This window comes from Peromyscus leucopus, chromosome 1 (assembly GCF_004664715.2).
Source record: "Peromyscus leucopus breed LL Stock chromosome 1, UCI_PerLeu_2.1, whole genome shotgun sequence".
Taxonomy (NCBI): Eukaryota; Metazoa; Chordata; class Mammalia; order Rodentia; family Cricetidae; genus Peromyscus; species Peromyscus leucopus.
The window spans coordinates 65,005,737-65,033,658 of NC_051063.1; the positions used below are offsets into that span (position 1 = coordinate 65,005,737).

The 27,922-nt window shown below is 48.1% G+C and overlaps 1 protein-coding gene across 1 annotated transcript in view; it reads right to left on the reverse strand.

Moving 5' to 3' along the window:
• The window catches only part of Inpp5a (inositol polyphosphate-5-phosphatase A), a 202,630-nt gene that overhangs the window by 84,180 nt on the left and 90,528 nt on the right, over nt 1-27,922 (reverse strand). The window contains exon 4 of the mRNA XM_028869475.2: nt 22,025-22,112. Coding sequence (XP_028725308.1) covers nt 22,025-22,112 — 88 coding nt within the window. The remainder of the gene's footprint in view (nt 1-22,024; nt 22,113-27,922) is intronic.

A 27,922-nucleotide genomic window follows, 5' to 3' on the forward strand; every position in this document is an offset into this window, starting at 1 on the left:
AAAATAACATCTAGTTTTAATTACTAAATTTATTAAGTTATACTTTTTCCATATCTGAATGGCTTCAGAAGTCAATCAATAGATTTTCATGGCCATTGAATTATGTGATGAGTTCACATCACTGCAACAGCCCTGCCTTCTCTTTTGGCTTCGGGAAATCATTAGCTTTTCAATTACAATCCCAGTTATGTGCATTATGGATATAGGATAATTAAAGCACAATGCACTTTAAAAGAGGCCAGCAGCAAGCAAGGGTTGTTTACAAAATACCTCCCGCCATTAGCGAAGTGCGGGACACAGAAAACACTGCAGGAAGGCTTTAATTGATTTTTGAATTTCAATTATATTGGAAAACTGCCATCTACTTCTGTTCCAAATCATTTAACTTAGTACGAAGCCCAAGGAAATGCTGCTGTGGTGCGATTCTTCCAAGGGTGTTGTGTGAGTGAGCTCTGGTCCTGACCGCCACACTTCAGGTCTGACATTCCTTAACTGTCACTCCTTTCAGGCTGCAAGGCCTTGAAGTGAGAATGCCACTTGCTCCTGTCCTTCGTGATGGACCTTCTCTCTCATGGATGATCTGTCTTACATACCTGACATCCACTTACGTAGCCCCATATTTCCCATCTCATCCCTCTTCCTCCCTTCCTTCCTTCTTCACTTGGGCCGCTGTCTAAAGAGCATCCTTCAACATTTATCATCTTTTGTGGGTCTGTTGGTCATGAATCTTTTCTGATTTCATGTGAATAATAATGTGTTTCTCACCTTTACTGCCCCCTCCTTTGGATTTGGGGGGAGGCAGAATCTTGCTATGCAGCCCAGGCTGACCTGGTTACAGGCCTGCACCATGGTCTTTGTTAGGGTTTCTGTTGCTGCGATGAAACACCATGACCACGAGCAACTTGGGGAGGAAGGGGTTTATTTCACTTATGCTTCCACATCATAGTCCATCACTGAAGGAAGTCAGGACAGAAACTCAAGCAGGGCAGGATCCTGGAGGCAGGAGCTGATGCAGAGGCCATGGAAGGGTGCTGCTTACTCTGCTTGCTCCCCGTGGCTCACTCAGCCTGCTTTCTTATAGCATTCAAGACCACCAGCCCAGGGGTGGCACAGGGATGGGCCTTCCAACAGGAGTCACTAATTAAAGTACCACAAGCTTGCCCACAGGCCATTCTGGTAAGAGCATTTTCTCAATTGAGATTCACTCTTCCCAAATGACTCGAGCTAGTGTCAAGTTGACATAAACTAGCCAGTACAACTACCATCTCAGCATCTCCTTCATCCTTAGATGATCTTACTAGACAGAACTAGTAAGAAGGCTCCCTCTGCCACACCAAGAGCCATGCCCCTCCTCTAAGAGTTGTGCTGGAATATGAGCTGTCAGCTAATGGTTAATTCTCTCTTTCTTCTACTCTGCTTTCAGGTGAATTATCTGAACTATCTGATATGGCTTTCTCTTCCAATTCTGACAGGAACTCACTGGGATTCCCAGTTCTGTATAGAGATCTTCCATAACTCTGGAAATTTGTGACTTATCATCCCATCCAAAACAATTTCTGGGGCTAAAGAGATGTCCTAGTGGTTAAGAGCACCCACTATTCTTGCAGAGGACGGAGGTTTATTTCCCAGCATCCACATGGCACTTCACAACTGTCTCCAGTTCCAGAAGATCCAACAACTTCTGGTTCTTCAGGCACCAGACACACATGTGGTACATATACACACATGTAAGCAAAACACATATAGATAAAGCAAAAATAAATAAATATTTTTAAAAATATTATCTCTGTCTTCGCATCCTCTCTCTCTGCTTGTTTCCCAGGCTCGCCTTCCATCAGCCAACTCTGGGCCATGTGTACTCCACAATGTGGGCACCCAGAATGTGGCACGCTCCAGATGGCATTTCCTTCTGTCCTATTTGTACTTCACTGAGAATATTTTCATCACTGCAGTTTCCACTAAATGCAAAGTGTGAGTAAAACTTGTTCTACTTTCAAATTCTGGGGTTGCTCCCACCCAGTGAGCCCACCTCTCCCCACCCAGGAAAGTGATAAGAGTCACAGAAGCAGAAAAGGTCAGGAGCCTGTCTGGTGAACACAATCAGGACACAGGGCTCTCCTCCTGATTCCTGCACGTAGAGGAGGCTGCTGGCAGGTCTCAGTGTGCAAAAGCCTGTCCTCAAGCTCTGATGCAGTCTCCTGAATACGTGACAACATGTCACCTCCTAGCCGACAGTTTCACTAGCTGGAATCACTCCACCCTATCCTGTTTCTGATCATACAACACAAGTCCAGAGTGAGGAATCCCTGTGTCATCCCATGCCTGCCTCTTTGGGGCTCAGAACTGTCATCAAGCTACTGAAAACCTCTGCCTGTTTCCTTTCTACAACACAGGGATGGTGAGAACACCACCAGATTCCTCAGATCCCCATGGTTACCAAGCACTACGGGCTGGTGTCAGGAGCCAACAGGGACCGATGCTTCTATCAGGGTGTCACTTCTTCCGAATCTGTTCCCTCAGCACACAAGAGTAAGTCCTTGGATGATGCCAGAACACAGGGGCCCAGCATGGAAGGCTGCTAGCCTAGAAAAGCAGCTCCACAGCAGAGAAACAATCTCAATGCATCCAATTCCCCACCTGAATGTGCCTCCCCCCAGCCCAAAACATGACCTCTGCCTCAACCAGAAAGAACCAAGGCTACCCCAAGAAGAAAAGGGGCTTCAGCACACTCTGCCCCTGACCTGGTATTGCAAGCAGCAGGGCTTGGGGCTTTAACCATCTGTAAGGAGACCTTCACCTCTTTTCTGAGGCAAATCACGAAGAACTCTTACGGGAAAGATGTCCAAAACAAGCTATCTCCCACTAATGGCCTTGTTATAAATTAGACCTTACTGACAAAGACCAAGGAAAAGTGACACCCATCAAGCAGACCTGATGTTTGCACTTTCCAGACTCAGCACCACTGTCCTGACCTCACACGTGTCTGCCATTCTCATTTAAAGAAGGAAATGGTGCCAGAATATTAGGACAGAAGCAGGGAAGTACAGGTCACGGAAGAAGGGCATGCCAGCAATCCCAGGGATCCACCACTGCGGGGGCCTCCTGAAAGGTCACTAAGGATGGCACCAGTTGCAGCTGAGTCGGGGCAAACACCCCCTTGACTGCCGCTTGACCTCCACATTGGCGGTCAACTGTGTCCTTTCTTACTGGTTACTAGTCTTGCAGGTGAGTGAAGATGAGCTAGAGGAAGGGGAAGGATGGCAGGTGACATGTGGGATTCTAATGACACAGAGGACCTAGGCTGCAGTGGAAAACTGATTTCAAATGGGTGGGCATCTAGGTTTCAGTGGAGCCAGAGAAAAGGGATTTTCTGGAAGAGAGTTGCTGCGGCCAGTGGAAGAAGTAGAGGTTGATGAGGAGGAAGGGCTAAGGGGTGGCACAGGGCACGCAGGTCCACAGAATCGGGAGAGGCTACACGGCTGCCCATGGAGTCTCTGCAGTAGCCAGTATAGACAGAGCCAGAGGGAAAGGTATCTCAGGTGAGGGAGAAGTAGGCTAGAGGTATCAAGATGGAACCACCACATAAAGAGCAGAATGGGGGTGAGCCTTGAGGAGAACAGAAGCTGCCCAAGGTGGAGTGGACGGAGTTCTGCCAGGCCAGGAAGGAAGCACACAGTTGCCCCTGATGCCTTACACAGGATCTCCATAATCTAACCCAGAGTTAGTGTGCAAACACCAAGAAGACAAAGGAGTGGGGAGAGAACCTGGGAGAACCAGCTCTTCTAAGAAACTAAGCTCTGGGATCCTAACCACATCCACATAATCGGAACCAAACTTGCCCCCTGCATGGAAGCAGTTATGTAGCAGGAGTGGAGGGAGCTCTCTCTACATGGCTCCATGCCTATGAGGCCTGACCAGTCTGCTCTCATTAACGGCATACAGTATTCTACAATGTGGGACACTGGTCAAAATCCATCAACTGAAGGAGAAGAGAAATTGAAAAAAGGCTAACCCATTCACGTTTAGCTGCCAGTCCCCCAAGGCCTCTGAGATTTGTTACTTCTGGCTTATAAAATGGGACTTGGAACTCCCTCCCCTTCCTGTTACTGCTAATAATCCCAAAGCTCTACACTGGAGGAGAACATGTATTTCCCCATGTTCCAGTTCAAAGAAGCCACAGTTGGGCCTAGGACAGTGGCACCATCAGTGGACCACTTGCTTGAAATCTGCTACCCAGTGCCACATGTTACTCTATGCTCAGCATCCCAGCTTTGCCCTCAGCAACAATGGCTAAGGGTTGAAGACAATACCCAGCAGGTGGGCTGTGCTCAGTGCACAGTGGCCGCTAGGAGTCCTATGGGATCACAGAGGTGCTCATGAAAGGCTATAGGCATCAACAAAGGACAAGTGTCATCAAAAAGGGCGCAACCACTAAGCTGTGCAACAAGTCCTCTACTTCTGAAAAGACATCTCCAGGAACGAGGAGGCCTTCTAGCACCTTGTCCATGTGCAATGAGACCTTGAGCTTGAGCATGCTCACAGTGATGAGCCCTACTAGCATCCAGGAAACACTTGCAATCATGAGCCCTTTGGGTGGTAGGGGCACATGTCTTTAATCCCAGGGCTTGGGAAGCAGAGGCAGGCAGATCTCTGTGAGTTTGAGGCCAACCTGGTCTACAGAGCAAGTTCCAAGACAATCAGGACTACACAAAGAAACCCTGTCTTGGGGAAAAAAAAAAAAAAAAAAGAGCCCTCCTAAGGTCCCATGCACACTAGTGTCCACCTTGAGGCGAAGCATCAGCACTCTTTCAGTTCCCTGATTATACTTTAATTAAATCTCCAGCCTACAGTTTAAAATAAAGCCATTATGGATAGTGACCAAGAATTTCATCACTCCCTAGTGAGCATAAAAATCAATCACTTAAGTTTTTATGACGTAACCTAAGAAAAGCAGACCTTTCTGAGGTTAAAAGATTTGATGGGTTCTCATTTTAGCCAAAAGGAATCTGTCAGATACATCTGCTTCTGAGACAGACGTGCCTTCTTCCTTCTCAACTCTCTTCCTAGGGTCTAAATAGTTACAGCAACAAGTCTGTGCCAGAAAACTTAAAAACTGGGAAGTGGGGCAAAAGGCACAAGTATGACATCTCATGACATCCGTCCATACACAGGGATATGAGACTAAAGTCTGGACTACCCTTGAAATGTCTACCGTAGTGCATGAGACACCCTCCCCCACACCTTCCCTCAAATACCTTACTCTCACCACTGGACCATCTGCAAGGCCCTACAGACATGAGAACATCCAAAACCTGGAATCACTCTGTTGGATGCCAATTGGAAATAAGAAAAAATAACAAACACTGATAAAAAGTTGCACCTGAAAAATCTCCACTCTAACTTATGCTCAGTGTACTTAGCAAAAGGTCAGAGCTCCGGAATCTGCTGGATAAATAAACGCCGGCAAGGTGGATGAATCACTGGAGAACTGGCGCATGGCAGCGAATGAATAACCTGCAAATGCGTCCCAAACCCCATTATTTCCCCTTTTCCAGAAGCCCAAGATTCATGTCCTCGCATGCCGCCAGTTCATTACGAAGAACTATCATCCCTCTTCCGGCGCACGCCAGGCAGTGTGCACAGCCCCTCGAGGACCCTTTAATGTTTAATTCCCCATCATCCGCTCCGCTGAACAGCTTAATCTCTGCTTGTATGATCAATACTATATCAGTGTAAATTAAAATGACAATTTTAAAGTAATTAAGCCTGTTAATGCTCGATTCAAATGTCATTATTTGCACTGGGGATCGAGGAGAAATCACACCGTGTCTGAGGTGACAGGAAGACGCTTGAGCCTCCTCACCCTGCTGCATGGTGCCACTGGAGGCTTTAGCAAAGCGGATTAACTTCTGCCTCGCCCTGCCAGGGTGCCTATCCAATTTCTAAAGAGGATAACACAATTTGATGAATTTAATTCCAGCTACAAACTCAATTATTGTGATAATAGACGAAAACTGGGAGGAGACTCTAACAAGACCCACGTTTTACAAATACACTTACCTCCACAATGGGATGCGGCAGCAATGGCCTGATTTGATTTGTCCCCTCTCTTTTGAAAACCCTTTAAATAATTATGATGGTTGGAAGGACAGCCAACATTTATTAAAGAGACTTGCTCCAACCCAAAGGGACTGCGGCTTAGATAATCTGGGTCACATGCAAGCGCTTGCTGTCCCAAGCTATACAGCAGCATTTATGAGACAAGCTCCGTGTTATCATTGCATTGCTGGACTCATAAAGAGATACATAAAACTCGCCAGCCATGGACCAGAACTGCCTGTCCAATCCTGCTGCCCAGCTCCAGCTCAGGAACCAGCAGCCAGGCATCTTCTTTCTGGGTAGACAGTGGGGACAATAATACAAAGAAAATTAAAGGGGAAAAATCACCACTCTGCTTTGATTCCAGGGGCCAAGTGCACAGTGGGAGTGGGATGCCCATAGAGCTCCACACCAGCACTTTTCTGCCCATGGGCCAGGGCTGCCTCAGGGACAGTGGCCATCACTGGGCTTTATTCATTACATCAGCAATAAAAATTGACAACCAAACATTCATTTCAAGATGAAGAGCAAAGTGTAACAATTTCCGTTTGAGAGATGTTTGCACAATGAACGGCCAATCTTTCAGATCCACTCAGATAACTGCAGGCCTTAATCTGCTACAGGAGTTGGATGGGGAGGGCGCCCCTGCCAGGGAAGAATGCATACTGAAACTATCTAAACTTCCAACATTCTGCAAGAGACGTGTACCGTTAGTTTTCACATGCCCCTGCAGAAGTGAAGAACTACATCATTTTCTTGTTCTCACATACAAAACAACCATTGGTAGAAATCAGTTTTAAGATGAGTGAAAATGCAAAATGTATTCAGCTGGGTTACCTTTTCTGCTGAGTGTAAGTACTTTCCAGAGTTTACAGACGAGGACCTAGAGAGGAAGTTGGCACCGGTGAGAAGTTCTCATGCTGTGGAGACAGCTGAGTGGAATCCAGAGCTCAAGATGTTTGGTCTAGGAAAATGCTCTACAGGGATGACACAGTTGGGGCATCCTTAATTCCTAACCATTAGGAAAAGTTACAGAAAGTTCCTCCAAGGTTCACCACCATTTTGCACTATACCAACTGAGAAACTGGGCTCAGTGGGCAGAAGTATGTGTGCTGGGACTGATGGCCTGAGTTTGATCCCCGGTCCCACATGGTGGCAGGAGAGAACCAGCTCCTGAGAGTTGTCCTAACTTCCACATGTACACAGTTACCTTCATATGACAGACGGGCACAAGAATATAATTTTTTTTCAAACAGAAAGAAAACTAGGATCTTCTCACACAATGCAACAGACAAGAAGGTGAGGAGGCTGGCTTTGCTCTGGGAAGGGTACTTACATGGCTGTGGCTCCCCATGTCCCTTTGTGGTACACTCAGTGACCCTGAGACACTCAGGATGATGCTTTCTGATGATGGTAGCCAGGCACTTGTCCTCAGCCTTTGAAAGAACAAGGGACATCTGCAGAGGTGGGGCCTGGACATATGAGGTTTAAAAGTGGGGGCCCATGCCAGATAGGCTATAGTTCACTCTTGGCTGGCAAGGCTGGTACACCAGCCCAGCCACCCATTTACCACAGTTCTGGAAAAGGAGGGACAACCTGACAGTGCAGCTCCTCCCTACAAGTAAACTGTGAAGCTCCACCACAGACAGGATGAGGAAGTCCTTGAGCAGTGTCAACTGGAGAGTAAGAACCCAGGCACAGAAGCCATCAACTGTGTCCTCCTGGGTCACTCTCTTCATGTAAACAGGGCTGTGTTTAAAACTGTAAAACAGCAAACAGCCAGTTGAAAGGACATGAATCCAAAACAGATGAGAACTAAGTATAAAGACCAAAGACCACAACCCTAATCACCCAGAGGAGGCAGAGTGAGAGCCCTCCCCTGACCACCACACCCTACAGATATCACACTGACCCACACCCAAATGTGTACATACCTTGGCACTGGAGGTTAACCAGAAACCAGAGACTGCTCAGCAAAACTGACCCTGGCCACCATCTCATGGCTAAAGGGTCAGCAAACACGGTTAGAGTACACACCAATCAATCAGCTGTCCCCCACTGCTGCATCTTAAAAGTGGCCACCTGGCTCACAGACAAGGACATCTCCCTCTCCGCCTGGGGCTGGTTTTAGAGAAGCAAATTATATAGACTGGTGCCAGGCCAGATGTTGAAGTTCCCACAGTCCTTTTCTTCGGACCATTCAAACCTTTGTTCTGGGCACTGAGCTACAGACGAGGAAATGGTTGAGGACTTGGTAAGAGTGCAGAGATCTAGCCACTGAAGCCACATATACCTGGCACACATGCAGAGACCTTGACCCTGGGCCCACTGCAGGAGACCCAGCTATCATCTACATGAAAACCTCTGAGGTCAGAGGAGAAAAGCCCCTAGAGCAGCCCCCACTGGAGGGCTACAGGCCCTGCAAACTGGGTTCCAGAGGACAAGGACCCAGGATGCTCCTGCATCTGAGGTCAAGCTTGTCAGGGCTAAGGGGGATACACTACTTCATGAGATGGCTTGGCCTCCATCCACAGCGTAAAGACCCCTCAAGGAGACCAGGCACACATGAGGCAGAGGCCAGGGCTTGCTGGAACTCCCAGGAAAAATAGTCTAGGGAAGCAGGGCAAGGCTCACAGGGGACTCCGAAGAGAAACGTCACTTGAGGCCAAATAAATAGAATGAGCAGCTACACTGTGAGCACCAGCACTATTTTTTTTTATGTCCACTGCTTCAGTGATTTTCTGTCAAAAAATGCTAACAAGCATCAAAGTCCTTAAGAGCTTTACAATCTTTCAGTTTGTTCACCAATACATTTCCTGCAGTGTATTTGTTTCCTAGGCTCATGTGACACGGTCCTCGATCATGCCTGTCTGCAGCCTGATGGATCTGCCGCCACCAGGCACCTGGCTCAGCTTCACCAAAGGCCTGTTAGGGATTTCTCACCAGAGAGCGTAGGACAAAGGTAGACATACAGTAACTGAGGGCCTAGGTGGGAAGTAGTCAGGCTGGCCTGGATCAGCAGGCTGGGGGTGTCAAGCCTCCATCACCCCTCCCCATACATGCAGCCAGCAGCCACGGGGTTTCCCACTCCACACTGCTCTCCTGCCCACAGAAACCAGGGTCCCGAACTCACAGCTGACTGACACAGCCACCACCAGCAAATGCCCTATGGGAGTAGAAAGCAAGGGCAGGAGTAGAAGCCATGATTGCAGACACAGGCTCCTGAAGGCTTTGGGTACACTGACCACAGAATCTGCTTTTACTGCAGACACAATGTCCACAGTTTTGGAAGTGGAGGACACCTGGGGGGGGGGGGGGGGGAGACAGTCAGAGTCATGAGACCAGATGTCACAATTAGCCGGGGCAGATGGGTGGCACCCCATGGCTGTGGCTAAAGGGTCACATGGAGCAGGGTCATGCTCCTTGCTGCCCTCAGATGAGGCTTCTCCTTAGTTCTTATTCCATGTGTGCTCCCAGAGCAGATGTTCTAGGACCAGGCACAGGTACACGTGTGAAGCCTGAGGCTTTATGCTTTACACCTTCTGTGACAGATGGGTTCACGTAAAATTGGAGCCTAGGCCCAGAAGCAGCCCAGAGTCCAGATATGAGGGGGTTTCCTCACTTGTAAAGTGGACACTGTCAGCACAGAGCAGGGACAGTGCTTAGTACTGGAAGCTGGGCTGCTGGTTGAAGGGACACTCAGAGACAAGGACACTGCCTTGGTGGCCAGAAGGTGAGCACCTTTCACTCTCACCTGCCATTTCTGCATCTTCCTGATAAGTCTGTTCAGACCTCCCCCCATGTCAAAAACCAGGCCCTCTGTCCTACTTCTATTGATTGGTAAGTTATTTACTTGAAGAACTTCAAGTGAAAATTCTTGGTCAGGTAAGATTGCAATGTTGTCTCATGGGCTGCGAACTGCCTCTACTCTGCAAAAACACCAATGTTTCATTTGATGCTGCCTGCCAAGTTCCGTCATCACTTCTCCCCCAGACTTGTAACCACATGGAAGTTAATTTCCACAGTTTCTGGTGAAAGCTGGGGTTGACTCACGGCAAGTGGTCAAAGGGTCACTCATCCCTTAAGCAGATCATACACCCTCATGGCTGAATAGCCTGGACACCTTTGTCAAAACTCAAAGGCAGTATGCCCTTGAAATCCCAGCCCTCAGAGTCTTGAGGGCAGCCAAACTCAAATGACTTCCAGGCCCCCTCTCTAGCCCTTGGCCTGTTGTTCTGGTTTTCTGATAATGCTCCATTGTCTCGCCTACTGTAGATTTGTAGCAAGTCTTGATCAGGCAAAATGAGACCTCTGACTCTGTCCAGTTTCAGTGTCGCTGGGCCACTGTAGGTCCTTTACACTTCCATATAAAACCTAAATCCAGATTTTTGATTTCTACAAAAAAAATCTACTCCAATATTGATTAGAACAGCATTGAAGCATCATGTCAACCTGGGTAGAATAGATACGTCAATACTACTGAGGCTCCCCCAAGCCTGGTACAGCTCCATATACTCAGATCTCACTGATTTTTGCAAGCAGCATGCTAAGGCTCTCAGGATAAAGGTCTTACATAGCACTGACCTAATACAGTACTGAACAGTTCATATTTTGGTGTTATTTAAATTTCAGTTTCCCATAAAATCATTTACAAATTCATAGCTTGCAAGCCACTAGACATGGGACAAGATGTCAAAGATATAAACGAAGTACTTGCATGTTAACTCACGATCTGGCCGCTTGTGAGAGCACTGCACCCTGGTGGTTCACTGAAGGAAACTTGTCTCATTATTCCAGTGCAGTTAATTCATGAAGTTGATCCTACAGCTCAAACAGTTCTTGTTTGTCTCTGGGTTGATTCCTCAAACCCAGCACAAAAGGTGAAAGTGTGTCCCTGGGGCACAGTGTGAGGTGGATGGAGGAGCAGAGGGCATGTGGGAAAGGAACTAAAACACAGCTTCATTTATAGGATTGGCCACACTCCATCTGGTTTCCATGTCCCACTAAGATACGGGAGTTCCCTATTGGTCTCCACCCACCAAGGTCTGACCTTGCATCTCTTTTTCAAAAGGCAGAAGACTGAAGTCAAGAAAAATGAAAACAAACTTGGTTGGATCACTTTTTCTAGTCTACTTTGTGAATTCTCTTCAATATGAATTTAAGGCTAAATCAGATAGACCTTTAAATTAGAAACAACCAACCTGCCCCTAGATGACTGCCTCCCTCTTCCCCCAAATCCTGCAGCAGTCCCCACTGACCACCTCGTCACACCCTAATTCTTTCTTTGATGCCTTAAGCATGGCATAACTCTGGCTTCCTCTCTCCCTGCCAACCATGCTCAGATAGTCTATGTATCAGTGATGGGAGACCTTCCCTGTACTACTCAATGCAACATCTGCTCCCTGGGCGCCAGGTCCCCAAGGCACGCTCTATCTACACCATCATGCCGGGGGCTTCCTATGTGTCCTCATGTGTGCTGTTTAAGTGCCTGTCTGTTCCTTCAAGTCAGAGCATTAGATGTATTATTACAACTGAAAGTATAAGCTTCCACTGTGCTATGCTCTGGGCGAGTTCCTAAACTTCTCTTGGATCCACTTCTGTTCAAGACAGCCTAGTGCTCAGCAACTGTGAGGACCCAGCTCAGGCAGTGCTGGCCACTAAGGGCTCCTTGGCAACTGCCAGAGTGTGAGCACTACCTGCCTGGCATCTTTCAATGTGGCCTGGGTCACCCATACCTGCATATTGATGTTAACCTGGGATGTCGGCTACTGTACCCAGCAAAACACACAAAATGACACTATCAGAATCCAGCTAGCTCTGCTGGAGTGACTGGCCAGTAGGACCAATAGATGCAGCTGGCTTCAAGTGTTGGGGCTTTACGCTCAGTGGAGACTTTGGTCCTTCTTCTGTGGTCCACACAGCCCTGACTGAACTGCCTGGCACAGAAAACCCATTGTGCAGGGTTCGCTAGTTAGGTGAGCTGAGTGAACAACACTCTACCCTGATTTCCTAAGATGCTTCTTCAGAACGTCCTCATCCTAATGTATTCTCAGAGCCTCGGGGCCAAAGTCTCAACTATACCCTCTGTATTCATCAGCCTACAACATAGGTCCGGAGGGCAGGGGGCAGGGTAGCCATCCTTGTGTCTGTGTCTCAGGAGCACACCCTGGTTTTCCAGGGCTGATAAGCAGGGTGTATGTCACCCTCAGGATAGGGAAGCAGGCCCAAGCTCTTGGCTAAGCTTGGTAGACTTTGGTTCCTGAGAAGAAAATCAATGTCCCTGTCTTCTCTGTCCCACAAAGAGATGGCTGGCAGTGTCCCAGAACTCCTCTGTGTGGTTACTTGGTGAGCCTTCCTGTGGCATAGGGCATGTGTGCCTCCCTCCAAGACTCTTGTCCAACCACTGCTAGAGGTGAGCTGGGCACTGCTGTCTGGCAAAAGACAGTCCCATAAGAAGATGCGTCATTCCCATCTAGTCATGGGCATCTGGAATTTGGGAGGTGAGTGTGGCCTAGCAGTCACCACATCACCCCAGGGGAGCCAACCATATATGTGAAGATGACTTGGGCTCTGGTCATCTCCTATCCCAAGCCTGGTATTGGTGGATCGGTGGCATTTCCACAGTACCACACCTAGGGGAGGTAATGCCAGAACGATGTTGAAGAGAGGAGGTGTTGGGGGTCACATACCAACCTCCTTCACACCAGCCAGCTACTGTCACCTCCTCTTCAGTCAATGCTCGCTAAACCAGGTTGAAGTGTTCTTTTCTTAAAACCACTCAGTCATGCCAAGCAGGCAACATGGTTGGCCAGGGCTACTCCACCCTTGTGAGAGGCCACAGACTCAATCAAGGATACCTAGACCCAAGCTGGTGGCCCCATCCCTCCTTCCAGCACTGAGCCTTCTCAGAATGCCTGTGGTGCTCCCTCCCTGTCCAAAATCCATCAGTAGATATCCCAGCCTCTTGTTCCCAACTACCTTAGTCCAAATATGAGTGACAATGGAGAGGCGGGCTAGTCATGGGACACATGAGCTCTGGCAGACACTGGTGGATAAGCAGATGAAAGCTCTGGTATGAGTACCATGTTACTATAGCTCTCTGGCCCAGTCTCCTCCATCAGAAAGTAGACAGAATATGGGACCATAAGCAACTGCTTCTCATGGATGACCAAGAGCCCTATGAACAGGCCCACAGCTGAGTCTTCCAATGCCCGCAGGGGCACATTTTGTCCTGTCCAACATTCAAACATCTGGATCTCCTGACATGCATAGAACATACCTAGGTCTGTTTGACACCTACAGGGGTACATCTGAGGTCCTCAGCACCTGCAGAGGCATACCTGAGGGTTCTCAACATTTGCAGAGGCACCTTGGAGCGTGCCTGGTACTAACAGGAACATGTCTGGATCCAGTGGACACCCACAGGGGCACATCTGCATCTACCTGATTCCCAGAGGAGCATATCTGGGTCTGCCCCATGCTTACTGGGCACATCTGTGTCTACCAGATGCCCACAGGGGCATATCTAGATCTGGTAGACACTCATATGGGCACTTTTGAATCTATTTGATGCCCAATGAGCACATATGGGTCTTCTCAATGTCCAAGGGGAATATCTTAGTCTGCCTAATGCCAGCAGGCATGCATCAGGGTCTGCCCAATGCCCATAGGCACACAGCTGAGCCTGCCTGGCACCAAGAACAAGGAGCATGAGAAGCTACTGGCAGAGCAGAAAGGTACTGGGCCTTTACTGAAGCTGCTGGAGATGAAGGTTACCCCTTCTTCTCTGCAGGCAGCTCTCCAACATCCAACCTACACAGCTTTGACAGACTCAGCACCCCTGTCTGGATGTTGGCGAGTAGAATCCCTCACCTCTAAAGACAGGAGGATGAGTGGTATGGTCATGTTTTCCACCCAGGAAAACCCAGTGAGGATGGGCCAACAATGTTCCCCTGTGTGGTGCCTAGCAACTGCCCCCTGGTCTTCCTGCCAGGCCAGGTAGAGACATAGCTACTAGTAGCTCTCAGCTGCCTTCTGAAAAGGGAACTTCCTAAGAGACAGGTCTCAGCTTGTCCTCGAGCTCATGAGAACCAGTGTCAGCCACTTACAAATCCTGGGGTCCCTACAGGCACCACCCTCCCAGGTGTTCTAAATGTATGTCCTGGGTCAGGCAGACTCCCTCCAGGGCCTGGGCTATACTAGAGAAAACCTCACATCTCCGCACAATGCATGGAGCCCGCAACAAAATTAACCTCGTGGCAATTGTTTCCCCAGTTTGATAGGCCAATGTCAGCTCATCTGTTACAGGGAAATAAAAAAGTCAAGCCTAAATGTATAAAAAATTATGATGGAAGTCCTAAATAAAGCGTAGACTGCAAGCTCATTGAGTCAAAAATCAATCAATCAATGAGGGAGTGGGTCAGGAGCACCTCATAAGCCCCAAAGAAATCATTTGCCCAAACACTGGGATTTAACGGTAGAGGACCAAATTCCAACACTTTTAGGAAGTAAATAATGAAAAATCAATTCAGAGGAAAAACAGATCAAGAACCCTGACTCTGACGTGCCGACACATTTATTGCTGAGCACCATTCCTCGGCTGACCCGAAAACTTCGGAAGGTGTTTATTTACTTTCAACACCTTCCAGGGATCAATATTTTTAATTTGGATCCGAGTTATTATTTTTCACATCACAGCAGCGGGGAGCGGCGTAAAGTGGCTCATATTTTAGTGCTAAAAAGATCGATACGACAGTTTCACCTTCACTGCAGCCCGGCTGCTGCGGCTGCACATCATCACATCCCGAAGGGCCGTGGTGCCGAGGCAGGAGGGCAGGTCATCACCCGCCAGGGGTGCAGACAGCCATGATTTAACTGAGCACAGGGCGCCCGATGCCCTCAGAAAACCAATCTTGCTCCTCACTTCATCAGGCCTCAGGTGAGGAGGAGGAGGGCAGGGCCCAGTGCAGAGGGGGCTGCTGCTGGCAAAGATTAGTCCCTCATCATAAACACATTTGCCTTTCCTTCCTCTTCCTCAGATCAAAGAACACCAGCAAACTCCATTAATTTCCCACAAATTTCCCCTAACATCTTAGAGCAGGGAGAGACCCCTCATACTGTGGTGGGAAGGGGTCTTCCAGGAAGGGGTAACCTCCACCCCTCAGTCACACCCTGAACGCCAGCACCAGGACCTCTGCTGGGGCAGTCAGGCCACACAGGGCAGGAGCCTTCTGAGCTCACTCGGGGAGTGAAGGTAAATGTGTACATCACGCTGTGACAGCTCCTTATCAGCCTTTAGCATCTCATGCCCCCCTTAACCCTGACTTAACCATCACTATCACACCCCACCCCATACTCTGCAAGTAAGTTCCAGAGCCCAAGAAAACCCAGGACACCCAGGCAAAAGCAGAGTCATGTCTCACATGTCCAAGTGCTCTAGCTTGTTTCTTGGACCTCCAAGAAACACCTATTCCCAACAGTGCTGGAATCCGCCACGCAGGAGAAAGTAAAGAAGGAGACCCTGACCTTGTATGAGGGCAGAAAAGGAACTACCAGTCCACATGTGAGCAGCATCCAGATGTCTAGGCAATCCTGACTGGCAGGCCCAAGGCCTTCTGCCAGGTAAGAGCCGCGAGTAAACAGACAGCAGGGCCTTTGCACCGACAGAGCTGCGGTCCCTGAACCTGAGGTAGGCTTTGCCTCCTGGAGCCACCCTTGGCCTGCTACTGTCCCTGAATCAGACAGGTCACTGGGATCTTCAGTCTCTGACCTGCCCAGGACTCCCTTCAACCACCATCACTCCACAGCCCACATAGACTGCTCATGAACAAGATTCCTAGGGGAACAACTGAGGCCAGAATCCTCTTAAGCTCCCCAAACACCACTGGTCTACCCATCCCAGCTACCACACCTGTGCCTGCCACCAGCAGCATAGCATGCAAGATTTTCTCCAGGCACCTGCACCTCAAGAAGCATGTGCAGCCTCCAAGAATGTTCTGTGTCCAGCTATACAGCCTCCTCTCCTGGCCTGAGGCAGGGTGTGGGCAATCCCAGGTCCAGGCAGGGCATGGAACTAAGAAACCTACAGATGCCATCTCTTATCAACTGCCCCACTGGCATGTGCCATTCCTGGGGACCTATGACAGCTAGCTAAGCCTTCTCAGACATCTCAGGAGCTGTGTCACCCACAACAACGAAGTCTTTCTGCTCCCACATTAAGTCATTAGTAAGGTGTGGCTCCTCCTCCCCTAGCTGGTCAAGAAAACCCACATGGAAAGGGAGGATTCCCTCTTGCACCCTGGCTCTGTAGCATCTTTAGCCCAGAAACAAGAGCTTTGGCCAGATCTCACCAGCTCTCAAGGTTCAGCCAGTGCCCTCTCCTGGGTGCAGACAGAAGTAAAACCAAGAGACCTCCTGCCTTTCCAGTTCCAGCAGCAATGCTACTGAATCAGCTGCAGCTTCAAGAGGCCACTCAGGCTGGCTCTGAAGCCAGGCAAGGACCATAGCCCTGGACCTGGGCTCTAGATCCCCTACTCAGGCACCAAAACTTCAGATATCAGGTCATCTGGGACAGGAGGTGACAAACATGGCTATCCCCAGGCCACGTCTGAAGTCCACCACAGTGAGCACAGCCTCTGGCTTCCCAGGCCAGATGAACAACCAGCAAAGCATTGATGAACACCCCATGCTGCAATGCTTTCCTTCAGCAGCAAAACAAGACAGCAGTGGAATTATACGAAAATAAATTTCCAATCTCTTCCTCACTTTGCCATTTTGAAGCTAGAGTAGTACAAGGAAGCCGTTACCTCACGTACTCTTATTGATGCGCCAGCTTGTCGGGAGGTAAGCGATGTGTTTTCTATGCTCCTCTGAGTGGCTGGCTAAATCAGACACATGATTTCCATGCTGCTAGAGTGCCTGATCAATAGACACTAGCACAGACTTGGAAAACTTCACCCAGGTACTTCCTCAGTGTCCAATCTGCACGGCTGGATTTCTGTGAAACTCAACGGTGCCACTCTGTGATGCTGAGTGCCCTGGGAGTGGCCTTCAAAGTCCATCTCCAATACTGGCGGTGAGAGGCCTAAACTCAGGAAGGTAGTTCAAGTACCAGGTCAGAGCTCTTTCTCTTTCTCTCTCTTCCCTCCTCCCTCTCCCTCTCTCTCTCTCCTGGATCCTCTGCACCTAGGGTATCATCCACACCAGTTCAGGATCATGTTTCTATCTTCCATCCACATAGCACAGAGCTCAGTTTCCAGCTGGGGGCCCTCCTTCTCGGGCCCACCCTACCTGGCAGGCCCAAGAGAGCCACCCTGTGAATAAGCAACCCAGGGCTCCTACCTGGCACATCCAAGAAAAACCTCAACTCCACTGTAGAGTCTAACTTTGTAAAGGTCAAGTTTGTTCTTCATTTTGTTCAAATCACTCTTCTTATGAAGTCATAGTTTCATGTTACATGCCAAACGGTTAATACAGATTTCCTTGACCGTTCTATCAACATAAATGTCGCACAGGGGCTATTCACACCAACACATGTTGCACTTTATACCAAGTGGTATAGCCCCTCCTCTGAAGACAAAGCCCTGTCCTCACTGAGCCAGTCTCTGACAGTGAGGAGTGGCCCTGGCTAAGGTGTGCCCACCAGTAGAAGGACACCTACTCTAGAAGTCCCTCAGGAAGAGGACAGGGTGCAAGTGTCTGAGAAGTGGACAGGCAAGCCAGCGCAAAGGCCAGGTAACAGTAAGTGTCACAGGCAGCTAAGATGACAGAAGGGCCAGGAGCATGGCAATGATGGCCCCAGCCCACAGAGGATGGCTGGATGACAAGATTTTTCTTTCAGTGTGTCTCTTTGCAGATGTCTTTCAGGAGCATGCCATGGACATCTGACATCCTAGGACCCAATGGCAATGACCTGGTCTGCAGGAGTGTGCGGTCTATGTTACTACCCCGACTCCTACCCCAGGTGCTGCTGAGGAGAAATGTAAAAAGGGTTGATCAGGACTAGCTAAAGGGGATCCCTGGGCCCCAGAGCAGGAAAGACAGAACAGTGTGGTGACCTGGATGCCCAGAAGGATTCTCCTACTTGGGGAGCACATCGTTTGCTCCTTTAGTTCCTGCTACAGGCAGCTACAGAGGCACACACAACCCACTTCAACAGAAGAGCTCTATGTTTCACTTGCCTCACTGATGTTTCAACTGGTGGCACCTTGTTCTTTGGGGTTAACACAAAAGCATGACCAGGACACCAACACATGACCAAAGAGGAAACGTACCTACCATTCTCTGGATGGCACAGGCCTCAGAGCCACCTCTGCTACAGTCTCAGTGATGCCAGCTTCCACACACTGCACAGACCCCAGGGCCCTCCCACCTGCATGTCATATCTCATTCTTCTCGGGTCTGGCCTGGAAGGGCAGTATGGAGAGAGACGTAGCCTCTACCTCCCTGAAAACCCATCTTGGGGAACTCTTTCTCACGGCACTTTGGCTTCTGGGCCTCCACTTCCTGTTTCCCTCACACCTCCCTGAGTTTTCACCTCCTTGCAGCCATGCTCCTGGCAACTCAGCCAGGGACCCTCTTTAGTCCCTGACACTAAACACACCCACCTACAGCCTCCAACTCTCTCTTCCGCTCACGACCGCCGCTCTCTCTCCAAGATACCACTGCCTTCTCCCATTCCACCCAGAGGGGCTGTGGATGTATTCACAATGACTCACACTCCCAGCCCTCCAGTGCTCTCCAGTGCTCTCCAGTGCTCTCCAGTGCTCTGCTAGGAGACCAGTTCATTCAGTGACTCTAAACATGTGACTGGGCACCTTTATGGTCAATCCCAGGAGGAAACAGCAAACAAAACCAAGCTAAGCCAACCAAGGTAGGCTCTCCCAGGAAGTAGAGTCAGGCACTCTCAGTGTCCCCAGACACAGTATGCTCATTCCCGCCTCTCATGTGATTCACAAGTAATCACTGTGTTGGCCCAAGGCCAATCCCCTCTGTTCAAGTGGAAACATTCAAACACAAGAAACAGGATGGGGACCAAGACCTTCCAGTGGTAACAATCCAACACGCCATTCTGGCAGAACCTCTGAAGACCCAGCTTCTGACACACAACTTTCCATGTAAAACTAGCAGAGCTAGCCAGTGACAAAGCCAGGGGCCCAGAAATGAGGGGCCATTTTCGTGGTCTCTATATAGCATAGACAGCAGACGTCCATCTCACATCAACAGACACAGATGCTAGCCACGGTAAGCACACAAAATTTAATGTGTCCATTTAAGTATGAAAATGCTCTTAGGAACAGGCCCTGTAGGGAGGACTGTGGCTAAAGTGCTGCACTGGTGCCACCTGCTGGCAGCCAGGGTCCTTTGCAAGTGTCCTACTCTAAGCCCCTGGGGCATTCTCAGCAAATGAAGCCGCACTTACCCCAACAGGCCACCCCAGCCCCGGAGTTCCGGGGCTCCACACCCACCCCAACACCACCCCCACAGCAGGCTCATAGAGCAGGTGCAGTTCATTCAGTTCAGCAGCTTGCTGGAAACAGGCCACTATTTTCTGATCCCTATTAATGCCCATGACAGCATTTATGTATAAGATAAATTCATCTCAATTTCCTTTTTCAATTAATGGCCTATTATTTGAACCAGACTCAGCTAAAAACACTCAGCTGATACCATCAATCTTACAAAGATTAAATTTCTCTGTCTGAAGCTACAGGGTACCAGGCTGGACAGGAGGATGGCTACCTAGCAGCCAGATGCTACCAACTCTGTTCAGGACCTCAGGGGTGTAGATCCTTCCTTCCAGGACAGCCTAAGGCTCCTACTAAGGACCATGACACACCAAGGGACTGCAGTGGAGGCATATGAGGTGGATGGTGCTCAAAGACTCAGGGTCACTGCAGTTACAATCTGGATAAGTGAGTACGTGACCTCTACTCTCTGCTACCTACAGTGACTCCAGACAGACATGGAGAGCCCTTGATTGTCACCACTCAGTCCGACGGAGGCACTTCCTACCACACTGCGGCTGACAGAGACTGGGTACCAGGACAGGAATGCCAAGGCACAGTCACCACTTGACAAGCAATGGAGAGCAATGCAGAATTATCACAAACCGTGCTCTATCCTCAAGCAGTGGCCTCCTCCCTTGTCAGTCCAGCTATGAAGGCTCTCATGGTGCCAAACCAGCCCTGTTTGCACATGTGAAATTTATCCTCCCTTCCCTGTGCTTTTAGATCACTGTGTCTATATATTTAAAGGGGGTTATGGAGAAAAGGCCCTTCCGACAGATGACGCCTGCAGAGGAGTAAGGCCTTGATGGCAGAGAGACGAGGAGAGACGGTGATGAGCCTTTTTAGCACTGGTGCTCCACTCTCTGACGATGCTGTACCTTACAGAGATTCTGTCTGGAAGCTTGGCTAGAAATCCCACTGCCACAATCAGATCTATGAGTGTGTAAGTTTTGTGGAACTGTGGAAACCCTCAGCCATTATTTCTCCAAGCATCTCTGTTTCCTCTGCCCTCTGGAAGGCCCCAGGGACATGATGTCAGGCCATGTGACATCATCTCAGAGTGACGCTTTATGGGCTGTTTGCTCCATTTCATCTCTAGCAGTTCCCATTGCTTTCTTCAGTTTATCCCCTCTCCTGTTGTGTCTAGACTCTTGTCCATCCTCACCAATAGGTCATATTTTTTTAAACTGTGTAGGCCTGACTTGAAAAGACAAGAAGCTGGGAGACTCCCAGAAGTCTAGGGGGAGAGGCTGTTTACAAGAATGGAGGGAGTACAGAGTTCGGGAGAAGCAGCCAGTAGCCGAAGGGCAAAGGGAAGAAGAAGGGGAAATGGGAGGACTGTTTTCTAAGCAGAACAGAGCTAGAGGCAAGGGCACCCCTGAATGTGGATGGAAGATAGATGTGGAGAAAACGTCTTTGAGAGGCTAGAACAAACCTGGCACTGGATGCCTCAAACTCAAAGACTGAAACCATGACAAGGGTTCTCTACCCCAAGGACAACCCCAAAGTCACTACCATGCAGGGCAGGAGTCATATCGCTGCTCTGCCCACCATGACACACACCCTTGTTACAACTCTCCATACAGGTTCAACAGAAGGCGAGCAGCTGCTCAGGCCAGCCCAAGGCAGAAGACAGGCTGACAGACAAGAATCCCTGCCAGATCTCCCCTCATGGAGAAGAGAAGCAGCACCTATGAATGTGACAAAGTGATAGAGGATGAAGTAAAAGGCACTGGAGCAGAAAGAACGGAAAGTTAACCCCTGAAGGCCTGGGCACCCCACAGTTTGAGACACTGGCCTCCAAACCAACGGTTATTAAAGCTTTCAAACATCTCCCAAGAGTTCTTGGCCCTTCCCACTGCCTACCTCCTACCTCCTAAAGTAGCTATCCCACACTGTGTCCCAGAGGCAGGACCCTTGTAGAAGAGGGACAGTTCTTATTAAAGTGATGCCAAGGTACACCTGTTCTGAAGCAGGCCTAATTCTGGGGGCCTGCTCATGGCTTACAAAGTGATAGGCAAGCCCAGGAACAGGGGCGTTGGTATAGAGGGCTCACCAGAGCAGCCTACATTCCAGTCCAATCTCTCATCTAAGCCAGCCTCGAGACCCTAGACGTCTCCTCTAATGTCATACATTCCAAGGCCAGCCTCCTGCCACCGGCCATTTGCATCCCAGCTCCTGTCCACACTTTGTCTGCACCAGCAGTTGAGGATGCAAACTTAAGCTCAGCCAGCAGCACTGCCAGTCTTCGGTGGACTTAGACCACCCAACAGCCATTAGAATGTGCGAAGTTTTTCACTAGGACAGTCACACTATGCTGTGACAGAGCACACAAGCCAACTCAGGACTCTTCAGGAACAGCCAAGACTCAGGTTCCCTTGGCCTGGGGCCCACACCACAGCTTAGAGACGACTCACCGTGAAGTGCTCCTGTGACTTGTAGTTTTCATCCAGGTAGACACGCGCCCTGTTGTATTCTTTCATTGCGTCACTTGATAGTAGTTCCCTGGGAGTGAAAGAGTGAGCACAGTAAGCAAAGCCCAAACACCCTGCCTTCCCACAGATGTGCTCCCAGTCACAAGGCCCTGGTTAAAACTTTTTCACATACCCAGAGACCCACACAGCCACTAATGGGGCAAAGCGGGAGGGAGGGAGGGAGGGAGGGAGGGAGGGAGGGAGGGAGGGAGGGAGGGAGGGAGGGAGGGAGGGCGGGCGGAGGGGAGAGAGGAGGATCAGTGACAGCCAAGGTGAAACCAAAGTTCAATGTGTCCTCGGCACTCGGAGAGCAGCCCACATAGCAGGCTCCGTCTCCACTCAGGCCCATGAGATGCCTGTGCCCCAAGGCCTCCCCGGGATGAAGACACTGATGAAGGACAGTGACAGCAACTAGCATTTCCTTTGAGTTCAATCCCCAAGACAAACAAGGTGGAGGAAGAGAAGCGACTCCGGCAAGTTCCTGTCTGACCTCCACACACATGCCATTGGTACACTTGTGCCCCGCCCCACAGACACAGAAATGTGATTAAAGACGTGGGAAGGAGCAACAAATTGGTGCTGAAATTTGTTCTGAAATAAGCTATCAACAGATCCAGACCCAGAAAGGCAAATGTAATAGGATTAGCTGAAAGAATCTTAAAATGGTGAATATAAATATGGTCAGAGCCCTAAAGGAAAATAGAAACGAACAGAAGAAAGGCGCTTCTGGCGCAGACCAAAATCGGGGTTTCACAGGATGGACTGAGAGTGGGCTGCCCTGTACAGCAGTGCAGCAGGGGATCCCACTCCATGGGGAATAGCGGAGCCTCTCTGGGCAACAATGAATCTAAGGGAAAGTGGGGGGGGGGGGAGTGAAGAGCAGCACCTGCAGACACAGGGAACTAATGTTCTCCAAACTTGGTCAAAATAAACAGTATTAAAGCAGAGCACAGCAAACTGAGCTGCCACAAAAGCAGCTACATGTAGAGGAAAGCCAGCCCCGGGAAAGCACATTATATACAAGAAGATGAAGATGGACACAAGGGCTGGGCTCTGGTCAGAAACAATGAAACACAGAAGACAATGACACCGCGTCCTTGAAGTAGTGAGGGAACTGACAAGCTCCCATTCATTCCCAATGAACGCAGCTTTCAAAAATGAGAACAACAACCTCGTTCAGACAAACAAAGGCTGAGAGAATCGGCAGCAGCTGACTAGTACTGAAATAAACAGCACAAAAAGCTCTATGGCTAAGAACTACGGTCCAGGTAAAAGCTGAATCCAGCCCAGAGCAAATGGCACCGTGCAGGAAATGCACAGGAAGGTACCCGACAGCCCTCAGCCTTCTCTTCAAAGCCAGAGCAGCAAGGCATGCGCTGCTGCCACACACAGTACACGGAAGGGACCGTAGTGGTGGAACCTCCCTCTCGAAGGCCACTGGCCTGCAGGTGCCCAGGGCTCAGCACCCACTGCACCTCTCCCTTCAGATGCTCTGCTGCTCTAGCCCACAAGCTTTTCTTTTCCTTATCAATGTGAGGTTCTTGGCGTAAACACTGGTTTCTGTCAGTGACCGTGTGCTGCAGATGTTTTCCATAAGGTGACTTAGATCTTCTTTTGTTCTGAATATCTGTAACAATATGGCTCTCTTTAACATGGTAAATGTGTGAGTCTTATCTTTCTAAGCTTCACATTCTAAAAAAAAAAAAAAAAAAAAAAAACCCTCCCTGCCTCAAAGCTATAAAGACACCCTGTGGTATCTACAACTGGAATTCATTCTGAGGCAAGGTAACCACGAGGGATGTTGTGACACAGCATCTTCCTGACGCAAGACTCGGCACTTCTCAGCCTGCAGCAGGCCATGCACCAAGGAAGCAGGGAGTGGTGCCACACATTTTGCACAGCATGTCTCTGCTGCAGCCAGAGCTGGTGCCCTGGCCAACAGAACGCTGCCTTGGTTTTCCTCAAGATCATTTCAGCTGTTTTCCGTACTATGCTTCTCCATGTGATCAGTATTTGCTTATAGAGTGTCAGGGGAATGCTTTTAACACTTTCATTAAAAATGCCTTGAAGTTATAGACTATTTGGGAGAAAGGTGCCGGGTTTTTGAAAACTGATCAAGCTCCAAGACCTTGACTGGTGGGAATGAAGCACATGTTGCTTGGAAGAAGCTCTCTGGTGGGAACAAGTTGGTTACAGGATCTTTCTACACACAGAGACCTTGAGGTTCCCAGCTGTACTAGCAGGGGCATTTGAGCACCGAGGAAACTCTTCTTCTTTTCTTGTCAAGCTTAAGGCAGATGCAAGCAGGAGTGAAGGGTCAAGGAAGAGTGGCAACAGGGCGAGTGAGAAGGCTCAGTTGGGTAATGGCACTTGTTGTACAATCCTGGAAACCTGAATTTGAGTCCCGGAACTTGCTGTGGGAAGGTCGTTCTGTATACTGTGAGTATGTGTTGCTACTATTGGTTAATAAAGAAGCTGTTTTGGCCTATGGCAACACAGATATAGCCAGGCAGGAAATCCAAGAGAGATACAGAGAGAAGAAAGGTGGAGTCAGGGAGATGCTGCAAGCTGCTGGGGGTGGGGGTAACACAAGATGTAATAGAACACAGGTAAACCCACGAAACATGGAGTGATACAGAGATTAACAGAAATGAGTTAATTTAAGATGTGATAGCTAGTTAGCCTGAGCCATAGACCAAACATTTTGTAATTAATATTAAGCCTCTGGGTAATTATTTTATAAAAATGTCTGCTGCCCAGATGGGACCTGGTGGGACCGAGAAACTTCAAGCTACATCTGGCGCCCAACATGGAGCCAGAATTTCCGCGTAAAATCTGACAAAAGCTTAAAAGGGGATTCTAGACCCATGCTGGCTCTAACAGCTATTTCCAGAGGTCCTGCTACTGAGCACTTAAATGGGGCTTGTGGGCAATGTGCTTGCTACAAGCTGCTTGATGGAGGCACAGACCCACGGCTTCCCAGAACTGGGATAGTGAGCGCGACTCCCAGAACTGGGGTAGTGAGCGCGACTCCCAGAACTGGGATAGTGAGCGCAACTCCCAGAACTGGGATAGTGAGCGCAACTCCCAGAACTGGGGTAGAGAGCGTGACTCCCAGAACTGGGGTAGAGAGCGTGACTCCCAGAACTGGGATAGTGAGCGTGACTCCCAGAATTGGCAGTGAACACACCTCTGCCATGTTGAAAAGCCAACAGGGCAGAGCCAGCAGCCAGGGCACCACTTCAGTTCTAGCCATGCAGCTTAGCAGTTTAAAAACTCTCTGGGTCAGAAAAGAATTAAAGATACACAATAAAATAGATTCAGATGGGGGGGAAAAAAAAACTCTAAACAGGTTACACTGTGTTTAAAATTACACATAGGCTTGGGAGAAAAAAAGAAAAAGGATAGAGAAAGTCCTTAAAAAAGAAATAGAATTTTTTAAAAAGCCATGTAAAAATGGAAAATACACAGAGAATCTGATACTGTATATAATTGTGCTGTCTTTGAGATTTTTTTTTAACTATAGAGAGACATTTGATTGTGGGGGCTGCTAAGTTAAACCAACATATATATTTTTAAGATATCTTGACTTCAAAATCTAGGTCTAAGGATATGATGCTTTGGGGAAAAAAAGGTTCTGCTTTTGTTTCCACAGAAGTTGAAAAGTTGTGGATTCCTTCGACGTTATTATAATTCCATCAAGGAAGACCCCCTGAGAGGTCTCGAATGGGATCTATAGCCCAGATGATCCAACATCCAGAACAGATTCAAGGCAATTGGCTGAGATGATGCAGCCTCACAGACTACTACAGTCAAGACTTGACCATAATTCTAAATTTCCTCAGGATCCCCATAAGATTACCAGCACCCACAATCAGCAGGAAGTAGTATGAAAAGCTACACCCAAATTTCCCAAATATTGTTTATAAATGTTTGTAAAAAATGTTGGTTTTTATTTAAAGGGGGTTGATTATAAATGCAATTTCTTTCTAAAACAAAAGGGAGGATATAATACAGAAATGATTTTTTAAAAAGATAATTGAATCAACTTTGATCCAAAAAACAACTGTTAATCTCAAAATACTTATATTGATATGGATTTTGGTTTATTGATACAAATTTAAGGTCAATTTTGTTACACAGTATGTATATTTCTACTCTTGTTTAAGGTATGTTTATGTAACTCATTTAAAATTGTAATGTATAATTAAGAAATACACATTAATAACTAGCCATCTATGATAATCAAACTTACAGTCATGTTAGTTAAGTTTTTTAGGTATACAAAGATACGTTTCAATTAGATAATCTTCAAACACTTCAAAAACCTACAGAATATGGCATTTAAAATGTTTTAAGAACTTGGACTTTTCTGGACAATGAGACATATCTGCTCCTGGCAGCTTCAATTACTTCAAAGAGGATAATGGGCATCGAAGAAACTCATTATGGAGTTTGCTTACAATATGGAAAAGGCTAGCCATTTGAACAAGAAACTGCTCCCGCCTGGACTGCTTGACAGTATGTTGTATAAACTGGAAATGCAGAACCCATAAGAAGATGACCACTGAACTTTGCAAAAGCAAGGTGGGATGGTCCTTCAGGTTCCTGCTTCACAGAAGAAACTGCCAGACATTCTGCAGGACACAGAGGAAAATGACTGATGAATTTTGCCAAAATAGGCAGAACAGTCCTTCGAATTTCTTGCTTCTCTGAAAAGTCTGCCAGATACTCTAGACCCATAGGCTGAAGATGGATGCCCCAACACTACAAAAGAACTTTGGATGACTGTCCAGACAGTCAGATGTCTCTGTCATTTCCAGAATTACGTAAGTTTCTGGAAATGCACTTCCTGATTACTCAGATAATATTAGATCCTTCTGGGGTCTTTGATGGAGTGGAAGACTAAATTGTTATAACTATAGTTTTCCTTAGTCATGATAAAAGATAAATTAGATATGAAACTTTAGACTCACGAGAGTATAGGACAGAGTATTTTAATTTTTTCAAATACCAATAGACTAGATATTATAACTGTAATTCTTGCTTGATAACATATAACAATTTTATTTTGTTAAAGTTAAAACTTCCCTTTTTGATTAGACAGAAAAAGGGAAGTGCTGTGGTATAGTCTTTCTGTATGCTGTGAATATGTGTTGCTACTATTGGTTAATAAAGAAGCTGTTTTGGCCTATGGCAACACAGGTTATAGCCAGGCAGAAAACACGAGATACAGGGAGAAGGCAGAGTTGGAGAGATGCTGTGAGACGCCAGGGGGAAAAAGATGTAATAACACAGGTAAAATCACGAGACACATGGTAATACATAGATTAACAGAAATGGGTTAATTTAAGATGTAATAGCTAGCTAGCCTGAGCCATAGACCAAACAGTTTGTAATTAATATTAAGCCTCTGAGTGATTATTTTATAAAAAAAAAAAAAAATGGCTGGGACCTGGTGGGACCAAGAAACTTCAATCTACAGGAACTCACATAAAAGTTGAAAAAACTGACTCCAAAAAGTTGTCTTCTGACCTCTACATGAGCTCTGTGGCATATGCACAACCCCTTACTTACAAAGACACAATCTCTCTCTCTCTCTCTCTCTCTCTCTCTCTCTCTCTCTCTCTCTCTCTCTCTCTCTCTCTCTCTCTCTCTCTCTCTCTCTCTGGCAGCAGCACGGCCAGCGATGGAATGAACACCACAGACTCACAGGGTAGGTAGCACCTTCAGTGCATACCAGGAACTGAGGGAAAAATCACAAACTCAGGACCCAGCTGTGTCCATGCCAAGCTGTTCCAACAGAGGGTAGGTCCCAGGAACACCACATGGACATTTCTT